The following is a 23,755-nucleotide window of genomic DNA, read 5'->3' as shown; positions in this document are numbered from 1 at the left end:
CCGCGCTCGGTCTCTCACCGAACTGAACGAACGAAAGGACGCGCTCAGTCACCAGCTGTAATTACGCATTGGTTCAATTTCTATTGGAGGAGAATACGTTCATTCGTCGTAGTGTCCAGCTTCAAGTTCAACTCGTCAATCCGAAATCTCGTTACCGTAAACCTTCGTCTCTTAATACAGTATCTCTTATATTGCCAGACATCCAGTAGGCCATAGAGTACATGTATGCAACTCTAAACTGTCGATCGACGTTCATACGCTCTTTATAAATCCTCCCCCGCAGATACGACGTCTTCGAGTGACGCAGCTGTGCCCGGGCTAATTGCCGGCCCGAAATGCCCGTAGTGCACCATAGGCGCTTCGAATCATTTAATCCTCGTGGATAGTTTAATAGACATATAAAAGGGCACTTGCCTAGCAGGATCATTTTTATAGACAAATCGAATCCAAAATGTCTCCATCTACTGCAACCGTACCAAAAGAGAAGGCTGCTACCGGTACTATCGACGCGTTGAAGGCCGCGGTTAGAGAGAAGATCCAAACCTCTCAAGAGACTCAGGCCCTGCTGAAGGAGGTCGAAGAGGGCCTCTTCGGCGAGAACGCTGTCGCAAAGATCTGGGGCGTTGCTTCTGCTCAGCTCAACAAGCCGCATCCTCCGACTGAAGCCGTCCAAGTGGCCCGCGGACGGTACATTACCAACCCAGTCGACGACTGGACTGCTGGCTTCTTCCCGGGCTCTATTTACACACTCATTGAGCGATATGCGAACCACCCTGGCCGATTCCCGTCCAACAAGATTGATCCTCTCAAGCTGGACTTTGCTGGGCGATGGTGGGCCAGCTACCTTGAGCCTCAGGTGCACCGAACTGATACTCACGATCTGGCATTCCTCATTGACCCAGCATTGAGAAGGGAGTACGAGGTGCATGGCACAAAGAAGGCGCGTGAGCAGGTCATTACGGCGGCCTACTCGCTGGCCTCGCGATACGACGAGAAGGTTGGCGCCATCAGGTCCTGGGACGAGGTTGAAACCAAGCGATTTCACCTCACCCGAGAAAAGGGCGACTATCTCACCATCATTGACAACATGATGAACCTTGATATGCTTTACTGGGCTGCTAAGGAGACTGGCGACCTGACTCTCTCTACTATTGCGACTAACCATGCCAAGAAGGCCCTCAAGGACTTCTTCCGACACCCGGAATACTCAACCTACCACCTTGTTGTTTACGACGATCAGACTGGTGAGGTGCGACACAAGTACACTGTACAGGGTTACGCTGACGAAAGCACCTGGAGCCGGGGTCAGGCATGGGCGATCAATGGATATGCACAGAGCTACCTCTGGACAGGCGACAAGGAGTTCCTCGAAACCTCAAAGAAGGCTGCAGAAGTTTTCATGAAGCGGCTCAGCCCGGACTACGTTCCAGCTTGGGATTTCGATGCCTCAGATGCTGACAAGGTCAAGGACGTTTCTGCGGGTATGATTGCGGCGGACGGTATGATTAAGCTCTTCAAGGCCACCAAAGAGGAGAAGTACTTGAGGGACGCTCTTCTAATTGTCAGAGGTACCCTTAAGGGCCATTCTGGTAGTGCGGCCAAGCTCAATTCCGACGGTACTGTTGATCTCGGTGAGGACGACGTGATCTTGCGAGACTCTACCATGTTCTGGAACCACGACGCCCCTGACATTCAGCGAAACTCTATGCACGGTCTTGTTTACGCTGACTATTACTTCCTTGAATTGGGTAACATGTTGCTCGATTTGGGCTTGTATTAACTATTATGATTTGAAGCGGGATATATATTATCAAATACGGTAGATTAAAAATGAATGGTGATATAATTATGGCAAATTTCTACGAGATTGAAGGGTGTTTGGGGAAGGACGATGCATCATTTTATTGCCTCAGCTGCGATTTACTTGTTGCTCCTAACGACGCTTCCATTACATTTAATAGCCCGTGAAATGGCATGTTGGCAAATGAATAGATGGCACCTTTAGGGAGAGCGTTTTCAGGGATGTTCCAGCATTGGTAGTACATGAGATCTCATGAATCTAACTATTCATACGAGTGTGCTTTTGGACCGAACATCTTGTGTCATTAACATGATGATGCGATTGTCTCTTGAGAGTCGCCTCCACGCCTGCGTCTTTAGGGGAGGCCTGATGGACTCGCTTCCGGGGGGAGGAGTGCTGTACGTGGTGGAATTTATATTCACAACAAATCGAAGTAGACAAAAACGAAAGCAAAACCGTTCAATTGAAAAGAAAACTTGTAGAACTATAAGAAGTACAAAAAGAATCATTAGACCTTTTCAGTTGGAGTAGCAGTGTCGATCTGTTCAACATGCTCCAACTCCTCCACCTTTCGGAGAGCATTGAGTCGTCGGAACGCGTCAGCAGAATCGTCACCATGTACCAATTCGTCACCAAAGACCCGAGCAATTTCCTCGAGACCAAGGCCGAGAGTCTCTGGGAAAAAGAAGTAAACGATGAGACACTGGACAACCAGCCAAACATCAAATACAATGTAGTATTTCCAGGAAATGGCAGCCATAGCAATTGGATTGACGTAATTGTTAAACAACCCAATGGACAAGCTGCCCAGGGAGTAGATGACAATGCCCTTAGATCTCAAACTGAATGGCAGAATCTCAGTAACATAAGTTGGCACGACTGGAGCAACGATATGGTATACACCCTGGAAGACAAAGATCATTGCCACTGCACCATAACCCAAACCCTTCTGAGTGTAGTTGCGCTCAATGTTCACAGCAGCAAGAATGGTAAAGATTGTGAATGCCATGCAGCAGGAGCCAAATCCGAGGATAATCATAACTCGACGCCTGTAGAGCCGAATGATATTGGCACAAACGAGATCAAAAGCAAGGCCAAATGCGTTAATACCGATATTCAGCTTTAGCTGCGTGATGGAATCGGTAATGCCAACATTATCAAGGATAATGTGAAGGTAGTAGGAAATGATAGCATTGCCGCAGAGCTGAATGAAAACTGGGAAGCAGTAGGTAATAACGAGACGATGGATCATAGCCTTAGACGAGAACCATTCGGACCACCGTGACATCTTCTGGACCTTTTCGGCCTCGATAGTGGCTGTAATCTCGGCCAACTGGAATTGCACGATCTGGCTCGTGGCGTCACCGGCTCCATGATACTCGACAAAAAAGTCGAGAGCCTTATCCGTCCTGCCCTTGGAAATCAGGTATCGTGGGGATTCAGGAGAGAACATAAAAAGTACAAGCTGCACGATTGGGAAAGCCGCCTGAAGAAGGGAAGCAAGTCTCCAGCACCAGTTGTTGTTAGCCATGTCGGAGTGATAAGTGGCCCAGGTGATGAACGATGCAATGAAGGATCCCACTGGCCATCCACATTGCCAGAGGCCGACAAGACTCTCTCGATGCGATGGATAAGCGGTTTCAGCAAGGTAGACTGAGGATGCGGAACTGGCAAAGTTATTACCCATACCCATAACAATTCGAGCGGCGACAAACATGTTGAAGTTCTGAGCAGCACCCTGCAGTGCGGCGCCCAGAGCCACGAGCGCAGTACCAAAAATCATGGGGATTCGACGACCAGTATATTCCATCATATAAGAGATAAACGGCAAAACAATCAAACTGCCGATGGTCAGACCATTGCTCATCGTACCTAGTCGGCTACCAGTAGGGTGACCAAAGTACTCCTGCCATGTGTCGACGGATTGGAGACCGTTAAGGCAGCTACCGTCGTAACCAGAGGTGATCTGGGTCAAAACAGGACCAAGGAGAAGGATATTGAGCCGCACAAGATGCTTATAGTGCCACCAATGCTTCTCCAAAGGAGGAAGCACATCGAGCACGGTCTTGCCTTCGGCCAGAAGCTCCTCGACGCTCTTATTAGGGTCGACCGGCTCTCGATCCTTCTTGAGAGAGGACTTAAAAGTCACCATAGTAGTATTGTCTTGACTAGAATTAGCTGGATAATGATAGTTTTTCAGCCGTCTCCATTGTCGTTTAAATACAATAGCTCGATTGATGATCTGACGATACCAGTCGCAGCGTTAGACGGTCCTTCATAACGGATTTGCGGACATTTTATCGGGTCCTTCGACCGGGCCAGCTCTCCAGATTCGAGAGCCCCGCCAGGATCAGGCGCCAGAAAGGGGCGGGATAAGCGACGAATGCTCCTACGTGTAACTGCAGCTGCACAAGACATGGCCCAAGGGTGGAGAGCCGTACCCCTACATCTTAACGGCTGTGGGGTAATCAGTGACAGTTCGATGCTTCGTTAACCCTCGCAGTCTACACCTCGTATAGCTCCCATGCCAACCCAAGAAGCCCTAATGTCTCCAATCAAGCAGAGGCTTCTAGTTTGGGGTTTCGTGTAGTTCTCCGTACAGTATTCTGCGTTTTGCAGGCACGAATATGTGCCATATGCATCTCAATTGGACCCACAATACGGCCCTCAGGATGGATGCAGTGTCTTGGTCGGACAGGCCTCGGATACGGTGGTGGGTCTGAGATGCGGCGTAACCGCCGAAGGATCATCATCATCCCGCATTCAGAACGGGCGCTAGGGTACAGGCCTAATTTGACGCTGAAGAATTCAATGGTTGGCCATATTAACGTCATAGCCGAATGTTCATAGGCGTAGTGGAATGAGCCTGTGGGGGTAAGCTCAAAGAGCAGATGACTACTGCTACGGTATTTGGGGCGGAGGCGGAGATAGATCTTTGGTACAAGTGCGCGCTTCCAATTGGCCAATTTGTCCGCTGGTTAATAGAGGCCCACTATAGCAGCTCGACCATGTCATCAAGGCGTTTATTAATGAGATGAGGTCAGTATTAGGTGGGTGTCATATAAAAACAGCATAATTTCCAAGCAGTTCTTACCCCCTTCAGTAGTTTTCTACTGGTCTTCGACTGCTCAAATGGCCTTATCACGAACCACCAATTGGTCAGTGCTCTTATTTAGGCCTATCGAGAACCTTGGATATTACCCATAAGCCTATTGGAATCAATTTCTGGCTCTCAAAAGGCGTATAGCCGTATAGGAACTTAGATCTTAGATGAGAATGGTGTAATTGTTAGTCTATTTCCCTGACTTTGAACCGTAGACCGCTCGCAAATGGAATATCACCTACAGTTAAAAAAATGCTCACGCGCCTACAGTGAGTTCCAATCACTGGCTTTCAAAATAGTTAGATTCCTGATATATTAAATACGGTGTTGCTTCATCTACCATTAATACAACAGTTCTTCCCGAATGATCCGATCCGGCCCCATGTCCGGGAGTTTCTCCTTGCCCGTCTTTCACCGGGTTGAACCAACGAATCGATGCATTCATAGTCAGCATGCTGCAATGTCTCCGCTTCTTTGCTGGAGGAGCACAATTAATTCGTGGTATTACCAAGTTTCAAACTCAACCCTTTAAACCGAGAAATTGTTACAATAAATTTTCTTTTCTTACACAGTATATAGCTCATATTTCCAGATATGGACCAGTAGATGCTTAACACATGGATGCGACTCTAAAGTGCCAAGCTATACGTAGGTACTGCTTCTTCCCCACATGTAACGTCCTTAGCAATGTCAACTGAGGCAGGTATGTAAGTAGGTTGGGGTAAAGAGCGGCCCGATGACCGCATTGCTTTATCAGAGGCGCTACAAGTAGCTTAATCACCGAGAACCGATAAAGCAGTACTATATAAAGTGTCGATTCCAGCCTGGATATGAAATACAAACAGAATCCGAAATGACGACGAGATCTTCCTAGGCTCTACTATGCACAATGCTTTATGCATGGTCTTGTCTATGCTGACTACTGTCTCCTGAGCTGGGTAACATGTTGGTCGATTCGGGCTTGATTACCGGTGATGTGACTCTCAGTTATTTTCTAGCAGGATTTGATACGGGTTATATATTATCTATATAAAAAATGGTTATATTTTCTATGAAGAGTGCTGGGGTAGGATGGTACATTTCATTTGCCTCAGCTGCTATTTATCCTTCGCTTCTACAGACTATTCCATCGTATCTAATGGCCCTTGAGATGGCATGTTGAAGAATAAAATAATGAACTTCTTTAAGATGAACTCTTCCTACCGGTAGTAAATTGTATCATTACTCGAGATCTCGTGTCCGCACCACCATGTCGTGCGGCTCAACCCCTGACGAGCCGGGTTTCCTCACATGATATAGCCAATGCCTGTCCCTAGGGTGACAAGAGATCTTTCGAGCTCCTGTCTCTTTAGCAAGTGCTTTAGAAGGGCCTTCCTACGGCTTGGGCGTCTTATCATAGGCGTTCGACATTTCTCGCATGCAGCCAAGTTCTTCGTGGTGCATTCTCAACAACATAGTCTACAAAACGAAAGCTAAGCATTCAATTGAAATGAAACGTACAAAATTATAAGTACATAAATCAAACCTTCTCAGCTGGAACAATAGTGTCGACACGTTCAACATGCTCCAACTCCTCCACCTTTCGGAGATCATTGAGTCGTCGGAACGCGTCAGCAGAGTCGGCGCCATGTACCAATTCGTCACCAAAGACCCCAGCGATTTCCTCGAGACCAAGGCCGAGAGTCTCTGGGAAGAAGAAGTAAACTACGAGACACTGGACAACCATCCAGACATCAAATACAATGTAGTATTTCCAGGAAATGGCAGCCATAGCAATCGGATTGACGAAATTGTTGAACAGCCCAATGGACAAGGTGCCCAAGTTGTAGATCACAATGCCCTTGGCTCTCAAGCTGAATGGCAGAATCTCAGTAACATAAGTTGGCACGACCGGAGCAACGATGTGGTATACACCCTGGAAGACAAAGATCATCGTCACGGCACCATAACCCAGGCCCTTGTTCGTGTAGTCGTGCTCGATATTCACAGCAGCAAGAATGGTAAAGATTGAGAATGCCATGCAGCAGAGCCCAAATCCGAGGATAATCATAACTCGACGCCTGTAGAGCCGAATGATATTGGCACAAACGAGATCAAAAGCAAGGCCAAATGCGTTAATACCGATATTCAGCTTAAGCTGCGTGATGGAATCGGTAATGCCAACATTATCAAGGATAATGTGAAGGTAGTAGGAAATGATAGCATTGCCGCAGAGCTGAATGAAAACTGGGAAGCAGAAGGTAATCATGAGACGATGGAGCATGGCCTTGGACGCGTACCATTCGGACCACCGCGACATCTTCTGTACCTTCTCAGCTTCGATAGTGGCAGTAATTACAGCCATCTGGAATTGCACTATCTGGCTAGTAGCGTCACCGGCTCCGTGATGCTTGACAAAAAAGTCGAGTGCCAGATCCGTCCTGCCTTTGGAAATCAGGTATCGTGGAGATTCGGGTGAGAACATGAAAAGCACAAGCTGCACGGCAGGGAACGCCGCCTGAAGGAGGGAGGCAAGTCTCCAGCACCAGTTATTATTAGCCATGTCGGAGTGGTAAGTGGCCCAGGTGATGAACGAGGCAATGAAGGATCCCACTGGCCATCCACACTGAAAGAGGCCGACGAGACTCTCTCGATGCGATGGATAGGCGGTTTCAGTCAAGTAGACTGAGGCTGCGGAACTGGCAAAGGTATTGCCCATGCCCATAACAATTCGAGCGGCGACAAACATGTTGAAGTTCTGCGCAGCGCCTTGAAGTGCGGCGCCCAGCACTACGAGCGAAGTACCAAAAATCATAGGGACTCGACGACCAGCATACTCCATCATATAAGAGACAAACGGTAAAGCAATCAAACTTCCGATGGTCAGACCATTGCTCATTGTGCCCAGCCGGCCACCAGTTGGATGATCAAAGTACTCCTGCCACGTTTCGACGGATTGGAGACCGTTAAGGCAGCTACCGTCGTAACCAGAGGTGATCTGGGTCAAAACAGGGCCAAGGAGAAGGATATTGAGCCCTACAAGATGCTTATAGTGCCACCAATGCTTCTCCAAAGGAGGAAGCACATCGAGCACGGTCTTGCCTTCGGCCAGAAGCTCCTCGACGCTCTTGCTTGGGTCGATTGGCTCTCGATCCTTCTTGAGAGAGGACTTAAAAGTCACCATAGTAGTATTGTCTTCAGTTGAATTCGTTGAATAGTAATAGATTTTCAGCCGTCTCCATTGTCGTTTAAATACAATAGCTCGATTGATGATCTGACGATACCAGTCGCAGCGTTAAACGGTCCTTCATAACGGATTTGCGGATATTTTATCGGGTCCTTCGACCGGGTGAGCTCTTCCGGCTTAGTTGTTTAATTAAGTCCCTGTTTGACTGAATTCAACCAATTAATTGGTTGGTGTTGCAATACCATCAAAGACAGATTCGAGAACCATCAAAATCAGGTAGCAAAAGGGGCAGCATAAGCGACGATGTTACCGCTACTGCAGCTGCACATTACATGACTCAAGGGTGGAGAGTCGTACCCCTCTACTTCATAACGGCTGTGGGGTAATACGTGACAGACAGTTCGATGCTTCGTTATCACGCGCAGTCGTCACCTCGTATACCCCACCCAAAAAGCCCTAATGCCTCCTTTGGGCAGAGGCTTCGAGTCTGGCGTTACGCGTATTTCTCTGCGCTAAAGCCATATTCTGCTACTATTTTTGCAGGCACGAATATGTAGCATATGCATCTCAATTGGACCCTCAATACGACCCTCAGGATGGTTGCAGTGTCTTGGTCGGACTACCATCGAGTACGGTGGGCCTGTCTGGGATGCGGAGTCAACGCCGAAGGATCACCCGCATCCCAGAGTCACAGCACCCTGCAGTAGTAGTAGTGCACCCCTAATATGACGCTGAAAAATTCGATGGTTGGCCATATCAACGTCGTAGCCGAACGTTCATATGCCCTGGTGGAATGAATTTGAGGGGGTAAACCTCAATGCGCAGCCGACTACTGCTGTGGTATTTTGGGGCGGGGAGGTGGGGATAGATCTCTGGTGCAAGTCCTTGGGCGGTCAACTCGTTAGCTGGTTAAGGGGGGCTCACATTAACAGTGTGACAATGTTACCAATGCGTGTTTCAATGAGATGAGCTCAGTATTAGGGGGATTCATATAAACAGCACAATTTCCAAGTACTTCTTACCCCTTTGTGGCCTCGTTACTGGCCGACTGCTTAAAATGGCCTCATAAAGAGCTACCAACTGCTCTGTGCTGTTACCTAAGGTTAACGAGATCCTTGAATATTACCCATAAGCCTCTTGGAATCAATTTCCGGTTCTTCAAAGACAAATGTCAAGAGGCGTTAGGTGCGTAGATGGTAGTCTATGTCCTTGGCTTTTACCGTAGACTGCTGGCAAATGGAATGTTACCAACAGTTATATGCTTCAAGCCTACAGTGAGTTCAATCACTGGCTTGCAAAAAAAATACTTAGATTTCTGATATATTAAATATGATACTGCTTCATCTACCATTAATACAAGATCTCTAGCCGAATGATCCAGTCGGCCCCACGTCCGGGAGTTTCTCCCCGCCCGTCTTTTACCGGGTTGAACCAACAAATCGATGCATTCATAGTCAGCACGCTGCAATGCCTCCGTTTCATGCTGGAGGAGCATAATTAACTCGTAGTATTATCAAACTTCAAACTCAATACTGTAATTCGAGAATTTATAATTAATTAATAATTTTTTAAAATTATAGATCTTTTTTTTTTACCTGGTATTTAGAACAGTTACCGGTAGCAGTTATATACCGGTATACCCTTGGGCATATTTCCAGACATATACCAATAGATGAATAGCGCATAGATGCGACTGCAAAGTGCCAAACTATAAGTAGGTACTGCTTCTTCTCCACATCCAGCGTCCTCAGCGATGTCAGTTGAAGCAGGTATTCAAGTAGGTCTGGGATAAGGAGCGGCCCGAATGTCCGCATTGCTTCATCAGCGGCGCTTCAAGTCGATTAATCATCGAGAACTGATAACGCAGTACTATATAAAGAATCGATTATCATGATATAATTCACTATGGACAAACAGGATCCAAAATGACGTGATCTTGCTAGACTCTACCATACACAATGACGTTCGTGGCATTTACCGAACCTCTTTGAACGGTCTTGTCTACTACCTCCTTAAACTGGATAACGCTGCCCGATATGGGCTTATATTAGTGCCTCTGTCAGTTATTTTCTAGAAGCTGATACGGGCTATATATTATCAAATAGATATAGTAAATGGTGATATATTCTGTGAGAAGAGTGCTGAGGGGAGGACGGTACATCTCGTTTGCCTCAACGGCCATTTATCCTTAGCTTCTACCGACTCTTCCATTGTACCTAATGGCTCTTGAGATGGCATTTTAAAGAATAAAACAATAAACCTTCTTCAAGGTGAACGCTTCAGAGTAGATTGTATCATTACCTGAGATCTCATGTCCTCACAGACTTGTCGTGCGGCTCAAACACTGAGGAGCCGGTTTTCCTTACACGATATAACCAACGCCTGTCCTCGGAATGGCAAAAGATCATTCGAGCCCCTGGGTCTTACGCATTTGGGCCTTCCTATGGCTTGGGTGTCTTATCATTGTCGTTTGACATTTCTCACATACAGCCAAGTTTTTCGTAGTGCATTCTCAACAAATCGTACCCAACAAAATGAAAGCAAAGCATTCAATTGAAATAAAGACATACAAACCTATAAGCGCATAATTCAAACCTTTTCCGCTGGAATAATAGTGTCGACATGTTCAACATATTCCAACTCCTGCTGCTTTCGGAGAGCATTGAGTCGTCGGAACGCGTCAGCAGAGTCATCACCATGTACCAATTCGTCACCAAATACCCGAGCGATTTCCTCGAGACCAAGGCCGAGAGTCTCTGGGAAGAAGAAGTAAACTACGAGACACTGGACAACCATCCAGACATCATATACAATGTAGTACTTCCAGGAAATGGCCTCCATAGCAATTGGGTTGACGTAATTGTTGAATAGCAAACTGCTCATGCTACCCAAGTTGTAGATCACAATGCCCTTGGATCTCAAACTGAATGGCAGAATCTCAGTAACATAAGTTGGCACGACCGGAGCTACGATATGGTATACACCCTGGAAGATGAAGATCATCGTCACTGCTCCGTAGCCCAAGCCCTTCTGAGTGTAGTTGCGCTCAATGTTCAGAGCAGAAAGAATGGTAAAAATAGTGAAAGACATGCAGCAGAGACCGAACCCGAGGATAATCATAACTCGACGCCTGTAGAGCCGAATACTGTTCGCAGCACAGAGATCAAACAAAAGGCCAAATGCGGTAATACCGATATTCAGCTTAAGCTGCATGATGGCATCCGTAATACCAATGTTGTCGAGGATGATGTGAAGGTAGTAGGAAATAATACCATTGCCACACAGCTGAATGAACATGGGGAAGACGAAAGTAATCCAGAGACGATGGAGCATGGCCTTGGACGAGATCCATTCAGCCCATCGCGACATCTTCTGTGCCTTCTCAGCCTCGATAGTGGCTGTAATTTCGGCCATCTGGAATTGCACGATCTGGCTAGTAGCGTCACCGGCTCCATGATATTTAACAAAAAAGTCTAGTGCCTTGTCTGTCTCGCCCTTGGCGATCATGTATCGTGGAGATTCGGGAGAGATAAAGAAAAGCACGAGCTGTATGACGGGGAATGCCGCCTGAAGAAGGGAGGCAAGTCTCCAGCACCAGTTGTTGTTAGCCATGTCGGAGTGATAAGTGGCCCAGGTGATGAACGACGCAACGAACGCGCCGACTGGAACGCCACATTGCCAGAGGCCAATGAGAGTTTCTCGATGCGAGGGATAAGCGGTTTCAGCCAGGTAGACCGATGAGGCGGCAGAGGCAAAGTTAGTGCCAACACCCATAACGATTCGAGCGCCGACAAACATGCTGAAGTTCTGCGCAGCACCTTGCAATGCGGCGCCCAGCACCACGAGCGCAGTACCAAGAATCATGGGGACTTTGCGCCCGGTCAGCTCCATAGTGTAGATGACAAACGGCGTTGCAATCAAGCAGCCGATCCACAACCCATTGCTCATAGTGCCAAGGCGGCCACCAGTGGGGTGATCGAAATAATCCTGCCATGGCACCACAGCCTGGAGACCGTTCAGACAACTACTGTCGTAACCACTGGTGATCTGGGTCAGGATGGGGCCAAGCAGCACGGCATTGAGGTGCACAAGATGTTTATAATGCCACCAATGCTTCTCCAGTGGAGGAAGCACATCGAGCACGGTCTTGCCTTCGGCCAGAAGCTCCTCGACGCTCTTATTAGGGTCGACCGGCTCTCGATCCTTCTTGAGAGAGGACTTAAAAGTCACCATAGTAATAATATTGTCTTCACGGGAATTCGTTGAATAGTGAAAGAAAGATTTCAGCGATATCTATTGTTCTTTAAATACAGTTACTTTGTCCGGTGATCTGATAACAATGCTCGCAATGCTAGATGGTCTTCCTCTCGGATCACGGACATTGCAACGGGTCCCTCGACCGGTCGAACTGTTCAAAGCCCCACTATTATCAGGCGTCGGTATGGGGGGATAGGCATGATTAGAAGCTGCAATTGCGTGGAGACACTTTCCCTATTTTCGTGAGAACTGTGGGGTGCAGCATGTTCAAAACCAGATTCTATCTATACCTTGACAGATGGTATGGCTTCACCCCTATCTAAAGTGGCCTCTGTGCTTCCTATTGGGCAGCGGACTCGAGGATTGTCTTGTGTATTTCCCCACACTGTTGCCATGAAGCATGTATTCTCTGTTTGAATATTTGAAGACACGGCTACTACGTATTGGATAGGCATCATTTGGTCTCACCAATATGATCGACCCCGGACCATTAGAGCTTCTTGCAGACTGCCCAACGACTGATATCTGCGGGGCCATCTCGAGATGCGGAGTAACATCCGGAGGATCATCACCTTCGCCCCACCATTCTCTCCCTCCCCTCATTCTAACTGGTACTAGGGCGCATGAGATGCCTAGCTTGGGCAGTGAAATATGGTGGGCAATATTATTGGTATATCCCGAATACTCCTAGGCCCTTGCTTGAATGAATTCGTGGGGGAAGGTTCAATGCTCAAGACAACCTTTTGGGTGGATGTGGGGATAAATCTCTGGTATAAGCATTGCAAGTGATTCCAATTGGTCAATTGGTTCATGGGGGTCCATCAGTAGCGCTGATAATGTATCAGGTCAATGCCAGGGAGAGAGGAAGTGGTAGCCAGCCAGGGATATAACCAGCACATGCACCAGTACAAGCGGCCTCGTGTATGGCCATCAACTGCTCAATAGTCTTATCCAGAGCCATTAATTGTTCTGTGATCTTATTTAGAATTATTGAGATCCTAGGTTATTACCAATAAGCCTATCGGAATCAATGGCTCTCTAAACATCTCTACCAGGAGACAGCACGGAGTCTAAGTGATATTGGTAGTCTATTTACCTTGGCTTTACTGTAGACCACAGTGGAATGTCATCCACAGTGAGATGCTTCAACATTTAGAGATGAAAATTGGAGTCTTCGACATTGGTTCCGCAACCTTCCTCCAGCTGAAAGTTCAATTACCGCCTTGTGAACAGTCACAACTGACAAAAAAAAGTTATTAGATTCTCACGCGCGCTAGGTAGCTCGTTAAAACTTGTCCTTTGCTGCTTAGCTTTATCTATCATTGGCAATCGGTTAAAAGATATTCCCGTAAGATCCGCGCGGCCCTACCTCCGGGAGTTTCTCCGCGTCCGTCTCAACTATCTTGAACGGATCGACGCATACACAGTCGTCATCAGTCACGACGTTGTAATGCCTCTGTTTTTTTTGTTTTTTTTGCTAGAGTCGTAGGTACTGTTTTCTTCCCCGCATATGCAGTGTTTTCGAATACCTTAAGGCGTGCCAAGTAGGTTCGGGGAAAGAAGCGGCCCCAATTACCGCAGGACTCTATCGGTGGCCCTCCAGGTCGTTTAATCCCCGGACCGATGAAGAACTATATAAAGGGCCGCCTAACTAGTTGAAATGTAGAATAAATCTTTATAGACAAACAGATTCCAAAATGTCTCCATCTACTGCTACCGTATCAAAAGAGAAGACTACTACTATCGACGCGTTGAAGGCCGCCGTTCGAGAGAAGATACAAACTTCTCCAGAGACTAAAGCCCTGCTGAAGGAGGTCGAAAAGGGTCTCTATGGCGAGAGTGCTGTTGCGAAGATCTGGGGTGTGGCTTCTGCTCAGCTCGACAAGCCTCATCCTCCAACTGAAGCCGTCCAAATATCTGTGAACGGGCGGTATATTACCAACGAAGTCGAGGACTGGACTGCTGGCTTCTTCCCAGGTTCAATTTACGCGCTAATTGAGCGATACGCGAACCACCCTGACCGGTTCCCGTCCAATAAGGTGGATCCTCTCAAGCTGGACTTTGCTGGGCGATGGTGGGCCAGCTACCTGGAGCCTCAAGTGCACCGAACTGATACTCACGATCTGGCGTTCCTCATTGACCCAGCATTGAGAAGGGAGTATGAGGTGCATGGCACGAAGAAGGCGCGTGAGCAGGTCATCACTGCGGCATACTCACTGGCTTCGCGATACGACGAGAAGGTTGGCGTCATCAGGTCTTGGGACGCTATGAAAACCACGCGACACGAGCTCACCCGAGAAAAGGGCGACTATCTCACCATCATTGACAACATGATGAATCTCGATATGCTTTACTGGGCTGCTAAGGAGACTGGCGACCTGACTCTCTCTACTATTGCGACTAACCATGCCAAGAAGGCCCTCAAGGACTTCTTCCGACACCCGGAATACTCAACCTACCACCTGGTTGTTTACGACGATCAGACTGGTGAAGTGCGACACAAGTACACTGTGCAGGGTTACGATGATGAGACTACTTGGAGCCGAGGGCAGGCGTGGTCGATCAATGGATTCGCCCAGTGCTACCTTTGGACTGGCGACAAGGAATTCCTCGAGGCATCCAAGAAGGCTGCTGCTGTCTTCATGAAGCGGCTCAGTCCGGACTACGTGCCAGCGTGGGATTTCGATGCGCCAGATGCTGACAAGGTCAAGGATGTTTCTGCGGGCACGATTGCTGCGGAGGGTTTGATTAAGCTTTTCAAGGCCACCAAGGAGGAGAAGTACTTGACGGACGCTCTTCGAATTGTCAATGGTTGCCTTAAGGGCCATGCTGCTGCTGAGTCCAAGATCAATGACGACGGTACTGTTGTTTTTGGTGAGGAGGACGATGTGATTTTGCGAGATTCTACGCGGTTCTGGAATGACAATATTCCTTTCGAGCTTCGTTCGTACCGAACCTCTATGCATGGTCTTTGTTATGCTGACTATTACTTCCTTGAATTGGGTAACATGTTGCTTGATATGGGCTTGTATTAATGCGGCTGTCGATTGTTTTAGCATGATTTGAAATGGATTATATCATCAAATAGATATTTAAAAATGAATGGTGATATGATGATGGTAATTTCTATGAGATCGAAGAGTGCTGAGGACGGCACATCTCATTTGCCTTGAAATATTTATCCTTTGATCCTAACGATGCTTCCAGTGTAGCTAATGGCTCTTGGAATTGGTACACAGGTCCTTGCGCGGAGCTGAAAATCGCAAGTTATTTTAAACTAATATAGCGGTTAAGCCAATAGTCCTACTCCGTTTCCACTACAGCAAGCTCGGACTTATTCCATGCAAGAACAACAGAACTGAGAGAGTTTTTTAGGTAGTGGTTTTATAATTCATTGAGAACAGCTTCAAAATCCATATTCTATAAATTGCACCAGTTAGAGTAATGCGAACAACACGCTTGTAGTTGTGACTGGACATTATAAATAGACGGCATAAACGACATTTCCACCAGTATTGGCATCCAACTCAACAAAATCACCAGTTTAACCCAATGTTGCTATAAAAGCCTGCTACTAAATTGGGTCCCATTCTCTAAATAGCCATTCAATCAATCGCTCTATCACACTTTAATCAATCAAGTCACGATATTCATTACCGTGAGACGTCCGTTAACGGAAGGAACCGCAATGCACGACCCCCATGAACAAAAAAAATGCACCGGAAAACGTCCATGCGTTGACTCAGATCCCATCCAAACGACACCGACAAGCACACAGAAAAATTACCATCTTCTACCGTGATTTCATTTCCGCAGCTCTACAGAGTTTACCCCAGATCTCATCACTTGTTGTCTAAAACCGCGTCGGGCTCGACCGTTAGACATCGGAGAAACTAATCTGTTCCCAACTGCAAGAGCTCATCGAGACAGAGACTATTTTGATCCGCATATTTTCCTGCATCGCGAAAAGTTTTCCAACAGATCTCGATCCCTTTCCCTTTGCAATTTTTAATCCAATGAGATGACAAAGCCGGACCATCTGAAGACAAAGTCCGAAATCAGTCGCACAGAGAGTATAATGTGCGGGGGCCTGGCTGGCCTTGTCTCACGGTTCGTCATTGCTCCCTTAGATGTGCTCAAGATCAGGCTCCAATTGCAGGTCACAAAGCCCCAGTACAACCCAGGAACGGCGATTATCAACACGGCCTGTTCAATTTTGAAAAATGAAGGCGTCACAGCCCTGTGGAAGGGAAACATCCCGGCCGAGATCCTCTATGTTCTCTACGGAGCAACGCAGTTCACCGCCTACAAGGCCATTAACAACCTGTGCAACAGCTACAACATGCCGGATACGCTGAACCTGTTTGTATCGGGCTCCTCTGCGGGAGTGCTTGCTACGAGTGCAACATACCCATTCGATTTGCTGAGGACGCGGTTTGCCGCCCAGGTGAGCCGCACAGATAGACTCTACACGGGCCTCATCCAGAGCATCCGCCACGTCTACCAGCATGAAGGGGGCCTGAGGGGATTCTGGCGCGGAGCGGCTCCCGCAGTGCTCTCAATTGTGCCCTATATGGGCGTTTTCTTTGTAGTGTATGAGAAAGGGAGGGTTCTACTGGCCAGCCAAGCGACGCTGGATCTGCTTCCCGCGCCTGAGGCGACCTCTGGATTTGTAGCCGGCGTAATTGCAAAGACGGTGGTGTTCCCGCTGGACGTCATCCGCAAGCGGCTCCAAGTGCAGGGACCTGCACGGTCAAGCTTTGCAGGAGGCCATATCCCGCTTTACCCAACCAATGTCGTCAGCTGTGCGCGGCAGATAGTCCTGACTGAGGGAGTCCGCGGGCTCTACAAGGGGTTCTTCATCTCCCTGGTCAAGAACGCTCCGGCGAGCGCCGTTACAATTTGGACTTTCGAGCGGTCGCTTACCACTTACAGATGGCTCAGGGGCCGAGAAGATGTGCTGGATTAGGCTTTCAGTCCCTTCTTGCTATGGAAGTGCGATGCGACGCAAAGCGTCGGCCGTATAAATGGCTCAGGGCGGATCGCCGGTGGATCATCATTGAAAGCGAGCGGCGCTGTAAACGGCGCCGTACAAACGGCGCCACACCATCATATGCAATGCGGGCCGTGATGATAATGCGCTCGGGCAAAGCATTACAATAGAGTGATGGCGTGCTCAAAGCGGATGGTACCGAGAGGGGGGGGATGATGTATTATCGTCGTGCATGATAACGCTAAAGGGGTGCCTTATCGGCAATAGACGGTCTCTGTTCCATTAGTTCACGGACGAGTTGGGGATTGCAAGCGATCTGGTGTTGATCGTTCGTACTCGCCGAGCCACGGATGATGCCGATGAGATAATCCGTTTGACAGCGACACAGCCAGGGATCTGGGTCCCCCGCATGTACTACGGCTGGGCTTTGGGCTTTGGGCTTTCGGGGTTTGCCTGAAAGACTTGACTTTTTAGGTACTCACCAGCTACTCTTGGCTTTCGTGCCTAAAATGAGGTATGCCTATCTATAGCTACATGACGTTCCATGCTAGCCGTGTGATTGTCTTCTCACCCCTGTTGATTGAATAGGCACTACACAGCGATACTAGCATGTGCCTTAACATTGCATGGCATGGCAATTGCATAACTACCTTCACCCCTATTGATTGAATATGCGCTATACACCTAGCATGTGCTTTAACATTGCATAGCATTGCAATTGCATAACTATTTTCTGAGATAATCACTTTTACCCCTAACACTTTGGTGGACGGTTGCACGTACCAATCGAAACAGTTATCCAAAGGTGCCAAATATTACCACTATTTATAGCAATGGGCTGCCAATTGACAATTATTAGGCAGATATAACCTAGAGCTTTGTCACGCAACTTATTGCTGGATTGGCACAAGTGGAGTAATCGGTGTGTTTCATGATTGCTGCTAATTATCATTGCATTGGTCTCTGGAAGCCCGGTCGCGCCGAAGATCAACAGATCTCGAATACGATGCCCGAGTTGCCGAAAGCCGGGGCAGAACGTCGGGCCTGTGCACCCTGTAGGTGGATTTAGCTTCTCAGGTCAACCGTACAGACGGCCTATCGGATCCCTGGGATCTGCATGGCTCCAACCACAGTAAAAGAAACTGCTTATTTCGAAACACTCGAAGCGAAATATCATCCATCCAACCAGTGTTTGCAATAAAAGAAAATGCTTATTTCGAAGCGCTCGAAGCAAAATATCATAACCTTCTGATGCCATAGACGGCTCTATATCTCAATTGCATCAAACGGCACTCTGATCTACATCCACCTGAATGACAATTGTATCAACAGATGGTGAGATACGGCGCTTTTTTCAAAAGTATATAAGGCCTCCAATTGTCATGAAGACAGACCTCTCATCCACAATCCCCTGAACAGCCAATTGTGAAATGAAGTTCTCCACTACCCTCATCACTGCCATTGCCGCTGCGCTTGTCGCCGCTGCTCCGTCCAAGCGGTCGACTCCAGGCGTCGTCCAGGTTCCAATTACCCACCGAACCACGCCAATCGTCCACAAGGACACGGTCAAGCGATCTGGGTACACTGAGCCTCTCCAGAACCAGGTCTTTGACTACGTCGCCGAGCTATCTATCGGCACCCCAGCCCAGACGGTCGAGTGCTTGTTGGACACTGGCTCCTCTGATCTGTGGGTCTACTCCAACCAGGCCGGGGTCCCTGACGGCTTTGACTCGAGCTCCTCTTCCACATACAACTACATCAACGATGACTTCTCCATCCAGTACGTCTCGGGTTCTGCCTCTGGCGCCTGGGGTTCTGACACCGTCACCGTCGCTGGCGCATCTGTGACCAAGCAGCAGTTTGCCGCTGTTGACACCGAGCAGCAGGGTATGGATGTCGGCATTTTTGGCGTTGGTTTCGTCAGCGGCGAGAGTGGCACCGAGCCAAGCTACCCTAACTTCCCGCAGAACCTCGTCAACCAGGGACTCATTTCCTCCAACCTCTACTCGCTCTATCTTGACGATCTTGACGCCCAGTCTGGTTCGATCCTGTTCGGCGGCGTGGACACCAGCAAGTACACTGGCAGTCTTGCTACTCTTCCAATCACCAGCGACAACTCGCTGGAGATTTCCGTCACCCTTGAGGGCAAGTCGTTCGATGCTGTGCTTGACTCCGGCACCTCCCTCACCTATGTTCCAGAGGCCATTGCCGCCAAGATCGCCAAGCAGTTTGGCGGTACCTGGGACTCCAGCGCCGGTGTCTACTTCATTGACAGCGTTCCAAGCGAGTCGGTCACCTACACGTTCGGCAGCACGCAGGTGTCCATCCCACCATCCGAGCTTGCTCTCAATGCTACTCTCTTCGAAAACAACCCACCAAAGCCGTACGCTCTTTCCATCTCGCGAAGCGACACCACCGATGGCTACAACCTGTTGGGCGACACCTTCCTGCGATCCGCCTACGTCGTCTACGATCTTACTAACAACGAGATCTCCGTCGCCCAAGCTTCTTATGCCAGCGGCTCTGACGTTGTTGCCATCTCTTCCAAGGGTGTCAAGGCCTCTCTTCATTAACTTCATTTCACTTTCATTTCTAGCTACTAACAAGCTCTTTTTTACTTTTCTCTACCATTAGTACTACTAGTGTGGTGTCTTCGAGGGCCAGCCCTCGAGCTCCCGTAGCTCCGCTTCGCGGAGGGATTGCTGATGGGGGTAGAAGAACTCCGCGAAGCGGAGCCCAGGGGGGTTTGGGGGGACTGGTCCCCCCAATTGTTGCACTGCGGCTTGTGCGGCTTGAGCCGCGTATGATGTGTTGGGAAAAGATTAGCGTTTGTGTTGCGCGCGCGGGTTTTCCGTTTGTAGGCGAAACCCGCCTTAAACGGGGTGGATAGACAGTGGCAGTATGGAACAGTTTCGCCTTAAGAACCCACGTTTGGCCAAATTCCGACACAACCGCTGTCTAACACAGGCGGAAGTCGCCTAGTCGTAACCCGTTGCTGCATAATCATGGCAGTACAGAACGCACACTTGCTACAGGGGGGAGGTATGACGAGAGGCCAGGCTAATACGTAAAATTAAGGAGGTGCAACTTTGTAACGCCAGCCTCTTGGCACTGGCACGTAAAGGGGGTGAAAGGGTGATTGGCGACGCAGCGGTATGCAAGAACGGAAGGTGGAATGCCCGATGCGGCGACAGTGGGACCATTCCGGAAATGCCTTCTCAGACGGTGTCGCGACATGAGTTAAGCCCGGAAGGTGGCTGCCGCCCAGATCTGAAACCGACACAAGATTGATCATGGAATGAAAGACAAATGATCCCATAAAGCCGACGAAGCGATTATGTAAATGATGCGGTTCGACGCCGGCAATGTCTTGGCCCCAGTAGCGCACAAGCCAATGAACGGCTCGGTCCCCTGAGATCTGCATGTCTCCCTGCCGAATGCGTAGCGACAGAGGTAAGACGGCATGCATCTGGCGATCTGAACTCCCTGAAAATTCTGTGGTCAGGTACCAAGCATGTATAGGCGCAGCCTGAGTGTTTATTATCTCTCCATCCACCACCAATCTTTTACCCCCGACCTTCAATTGAATCGACGGCACCCGACCTTTGGACATTCCTTACCAGCTTAAAAGCCGCCGGTCAGCTGTTGAAAACCCACTCTTTGAACTTCGGTCATTCCTTTTAATACACTAATACGATGAGATTCTCCACTTCAGTGCTCGCGACCGTGGCCGCGTCCCTCGTGGCCGCTGCTCCAGCCGACCCTGGTACGCCAGGCGTACTTCGAGTGCCGGTCACTCATCGAAGTTCCGGCCAGCATAGGCTCATGCGACGGTCCGCCGTTCTCGAGCCTCTCCAGAACCAGGTCTACCAGTACGTAGCCCAGCTCTCGATTGGTACTCCGGCCCAGACGGTCGAGTGTCTTCTCGATACTGGCTCCTCCGACCTGTGGGTCTACTCCAACAAGGCTGGTGTCGACCCGTGCTACACTCCGTCCAGCTCCGCGAGCTACCGATTTTTGGAGGAGGGCTTTGAGATCCAGTACGTGTCTGGTACTGCTAAGGGTGACTGGATCACCGATAACGTTGCTCTCGAGGGTACTACCGTTGAGAATCTTCAGTTCGCGACCGTTGATGATGTAACCACCTCAGGCCCAGACCCCATTGGCATTTTCGGTATTGGTTTCGCGTCAGGTGAGTCTGTCTCGAGTGGCCAGACTTATCCAAACTTCCCTCAGATGCTTGCTAATGAGGGCATCATCGCGTCCAACGCCTACTCTCTTTTCCTCGATGATTTGGAAGCCTCTTCTGGCTCTATTCTCTTTGGTGGTATCGACACTGCGAAGTACGAGGGCGACCTTGTTACTCTGCCGATTGTCCAGTCCGATGCGCTTGCTGTGACTGCTAGTGTCGAGGGCACTTCCTTCACTGCCGTGCTTGACTCGGGTACTTCACTTTCGTACATTCCAAAGCAGGTTGCCGATGGTATTGCCGAGAAGTACGGTGGTGTCTTTGACAATACCCAGGGTCTCTACTTTGTCGACAATATTCCAAATGGCAATGTCTCTTTCTCTTTTGGTAGTGGTGGTCAAGTTGTCGTTCCAGGCTCTGAGCTTGCTGTTGAGGCCACTTTGTTCGGTGTCCCTAACCCAATCAAGAAGTATGCTTTCACCATTGTCGGTAACGACCAGTCTTCCGGCTACAATCTGCTTGGTGACTCTTTCCTGCGATCCGCCTATGTTGTTTACGATCTCACCAACAAACAGATCTCCATTGCCCAGGCCAAGTACACTGACGAGTCGAACGTCCAGCCAATCACTTCTAGCGGTACGCCGACTGCTCAAAAGCGGGCTCTTGGCTGGTTCTACAACTTTGTGTAAACTTTTTCGGCTTCTTTTTTCATTCGTTTAATTTAATATATATTGCATTGTCACATATCACATTTTGCAGGAAGCCTTTTGTTTTATACAAAATATTTTATATTCAGGGATGAAATTGCGGATGTTTTTATGCAATGCACAATACTTGGTACAGTAATGCATGTTGAACCTCACTTAAAACGTTTAAATACGTTGGTTCAAACGTGGGTGCATGCTTAAGTGAACGATAAAAAATGGGGTACTAACCAAGGATGTGCTTTTATATCCTCTTGAATTATGTCAAGTTTTATGAATTTTATGTTGTGTGTTTCTCCTCAGCATTGTAGGTATAAAAGGCATTGGGTGCCCCGCGACGTTAGATATTCATACAGCTGCATTGCGTTGAATTTTCTGTTTCAGGACCTGAAGCCTACAATTCATGATACACTGTACTGGAAAATCTGAGGATGATAGCCATGTGTTTCGGTGTAGCATCAAATTCGAAAATCTCTGCCATCTAGCTTATCTGTGCCCTCGGTATGCTATTGGCTTAAGCTGATTTGATAAACGAGATTTTAATTGCAGGCCTTTTTGTGCTACCGCTACCGAGTGGGGTGTATCTACAATATATCGAGACATTCTACGATGGAGCCAATTAGCGACACATTCCAGTGACTGTTGGTGCACCAGTTCGACGGTACTGATAATTGTGATCTATTCTACGGTATCTGCTAAGCAGCATTCGTAATTCTCTAATATCAAAGATGGTACTCTTTTTATCGCTAATAAATTATTTGTCAATTGCATATTTAGAAAGTTCTGTTTAATGAAATGGATTATCGAAGATAAAAGGGCATATTACTTGATAAATGCAACTGTAGCCAGAGAATCTTAATCAAAAAATACGGCGAAAAATGACAAGTGCGATACAACAAATGTTTCCAAATTATGCCGAGTCCCTGATTGGCTCTTGCTTATTCAGGCAATTTATTACACATCCTTTCTTGAACTCGGAAAAGTATTCCATTCAGTCGTCAAAGATTGATATGCTCTCTCTGCGTATTAAAGGAAGGAGAGATAAGACGTGTCGAGTCACTCTGAGCCAATTGCGACGTGTAGCATGCCAGGTATACCTGTCGACAGCTTAACTTTGCAACCCTCTCTCGGGCCAGAAGAGGAGCTAAAACTTCTCCGCAGTCGGAATGTGACGAGTCCACTCACATTGCCACAGAAGAATATAAATAAGGCAACAATCCCCGATTGGTGTCCCTTTTTTCTTCGTGGCCCACCCGGGCCACCAACCCTTCCAGTCCAAGGACAGCACTGATAGAGGAAGCACGAAATTTAATCGCTGGATTCGCATTACAGTATTACTGGTAGTGGATACGAAATCCTGGAGTTTAGCACCGGCCGCTTCGTTCGACGGCTATTTTTCTTTGATAAAACGGTTTTTTTCTATCCATGCAACAACACTTCGGTCAGCTTGTAAAACTACTACTCTGTTAGATAAAGTATCAATGTTAATATAAAGCAGTTGAGAGCTTTAGGTTGTCCCGTATGTCGTAAACTTTTCAGTAA

General features: G+C 48.2%; 10 protein-coding genes across 10 annotated transcripts; 5 read left to right on the top strand and 5 right to left on the bottom strand.

Moving 5' to 3' along the window:
- Positions 1-451: 451 nt before the first annotated feature.
- TRVA0_001S09802 (uncharacterized protein) lies at positions 452-1,780 on the top strand (the record flags this gene model as incomplete). Its single annotated transcript, XM_076682094.1, has 1 exon — positions 452-1,780. The coding sequence occupies one exon, from the start codon at positions 452-454 to the stop codon at positions 1,778-1,780; it is 1,329 nt and encodes a 442-aa protein (XP_076544051.1).
- Positions 1,781-2,309: 529 nt separating this feature from the next.
- On the bottom strand, positions 2,310-3,953 carry HXT8 (hexose transporter Hxt8p; the record flags this gene model as incomplete). The annotated part of the gene is made up of 1 exon (XM_076682093.1): positions 2,310-3,953. The coding sequence occupies one exon, from the start codon at positions 3,951-3,953 to the stop codon at positions 2,310-2,312; it is 1,644 nt and encodes a 547-aa protein (XP_076544050.1).
- A 403-nt stretch (positions 3,954-4,356) lies between these two features.
- On the bottom strand, positions 4,357-4,635 carry TRVA0_001S09758 (uncharacterized protein; the record flags this gene model as incomplete). Its single annotated transcript, XM_076682092.1, has 1 exon — positions 4,357-4,635. The coding sequence occupies one exon, from the start codon at positions 4,633-4,635 to the stop codon at positions 4,357-4,359; it is 279 nt and encodes a 92-aa protein (XP_076544049.1).
- Positions 4,636-5,060: 425 nt separating this feature from the next.
- TRVA0_001S09736 (uncharacterized protein) lies at positions 5,061-5,358 on the bottom strand (the record flags this gene model as incomplete). Its single annotated transcript, XM_076682091.1, has 3 exons — positions 5,061-5,066; positions 5,147-5,191; positions 5,245-5,358. The coding sequence occupies 3 exons, from the start codon at positions 5,356-5,358 to the stop codon at positions 5,061-5,063; spliced, it is 165 nt and encodes a 54-aa protein (XP_076544048.1).
- Positions 5,359-6,423: 1,065 nt separating this feature from the next.
- HXT8 (hexose transporter Hxt8p) lies at positions 6,424-8,067 on the bottom strand (the record flags this gene model as incomplete). The annotated part of the gene is made up of 1 exon (XM_076682090.1): positions 6,424-8,067. The coding sequence occupies one exon, from the start codon at positions 8,065-8,067 to the stop codon at positions 6,424-6,426; it is 1,644 nt and encodes a 547-aa protein (XP_076544047.1).
- A 2,592-nt stretch (positions 8,068-10,659) lies between these two features.
- On the bottom strand, positions 10,660-12,303 carry GAL2 (galactose transporter; the record flags this gene model as incomplete). The annotated part of the gene is made up of 1 exon (XM_076682089.1): positions 10,660-12,303. The coding sequence occupies one exon, from the start codon at positions 12,301-12,303 to the stop codon at positions 10,660-10,662; it is 1,644 nt and encodes a 547-aa protein (XP_076544046.1).
- Positions 12,304-14,024: 1,721 nt separating this feature from the next.
- Positions 14,025-15,362, top strand: TRVA0_001S09670 (uncharacterized protein; the record flags this gene model as incomplete). The annotated part of the gene is made up of 1 exon (XM_076682088.1): positions 14,025-15,362. One exon carries the CDS (start codon positions 14,025-14,027, stop codon positions 15,360-15,362), a length of 1,338 nt encoding a protein of 445 aa, XP_076544045.1.
- Positions 15,363-16,405: 1,043 nt separating this feature from the next.
- TPC1 (mitochondrial thiamine pyrophosphate carrier 1) lies at positions 16,406-17,296 on the top strand (the record flags this gene model as incomplete). The annotated part of the gene is made up of 1 exon (XM_076682087.1): positions 16,406-17,296. One exon carries the CDS (start codon positions 16,406-16,408, stop codon positions 17,294-17,296), a length of 891 nt encoding a protein of 296 aa, XP_076544044.1.
- A 1,454-nt stretch (positions 17,297-18,750) lies between these two features.
- Positions 18,751-19,893, top strand: TRVA0_001S09626 (pepsin-like aspartic protease; the record flags this gene model as incomplete). Its single annotated transcript, XM_076682086.1, has 1 exon — positions 18,751-19,893. One exon carries the CDS (start codon positions 18,751-18,753, stop codon positions 19,891-19,893), a length of 1,143 nt encoding a protein of 380 aa, XP_076544043.1.
- Positions 19,894-21,016: 1,123 nt separating this feature from the next.
- Positions 21,017-22,198, top strand: YPS3 (pepsin-like aspartic protease; the record flags this gene model as incomplete). The annotated part of the gene is made up of 1 exon (XM_076682085.1): positions 21,017-22,198. One exon carries the CDS (start codon positions 21,017-21,019, stop codon positions 22,196-22,198), a length of 1,182 nt encoding a protein of 393 aa, XP_076544042.1.
- Between the last annotated feature and the right edge of the window lie 1,557 nt (positions 22,199-23,755).

This window comes from Trichomonascus vanleenenianus (genome assembly GCF_965637985.1).
Source record: "Trichomonascus vanleenenianus strain CLIB 3782 genome assembly, contig: TRVA0_001S, whole genome shotgun sequence".
Taxonomy (NCBI): Eukaryota; Fungi; Ascomycota; class Dipodascomycetes; order Dipodascales; family Trichomonascaceae; genus Blastobotrys; species Blastobotrys vanleenenianus.
Note: the sequence above shows the minus strand (reverse complement) of the source record. Positions and strands in the feature narration are given on the sequence as shown.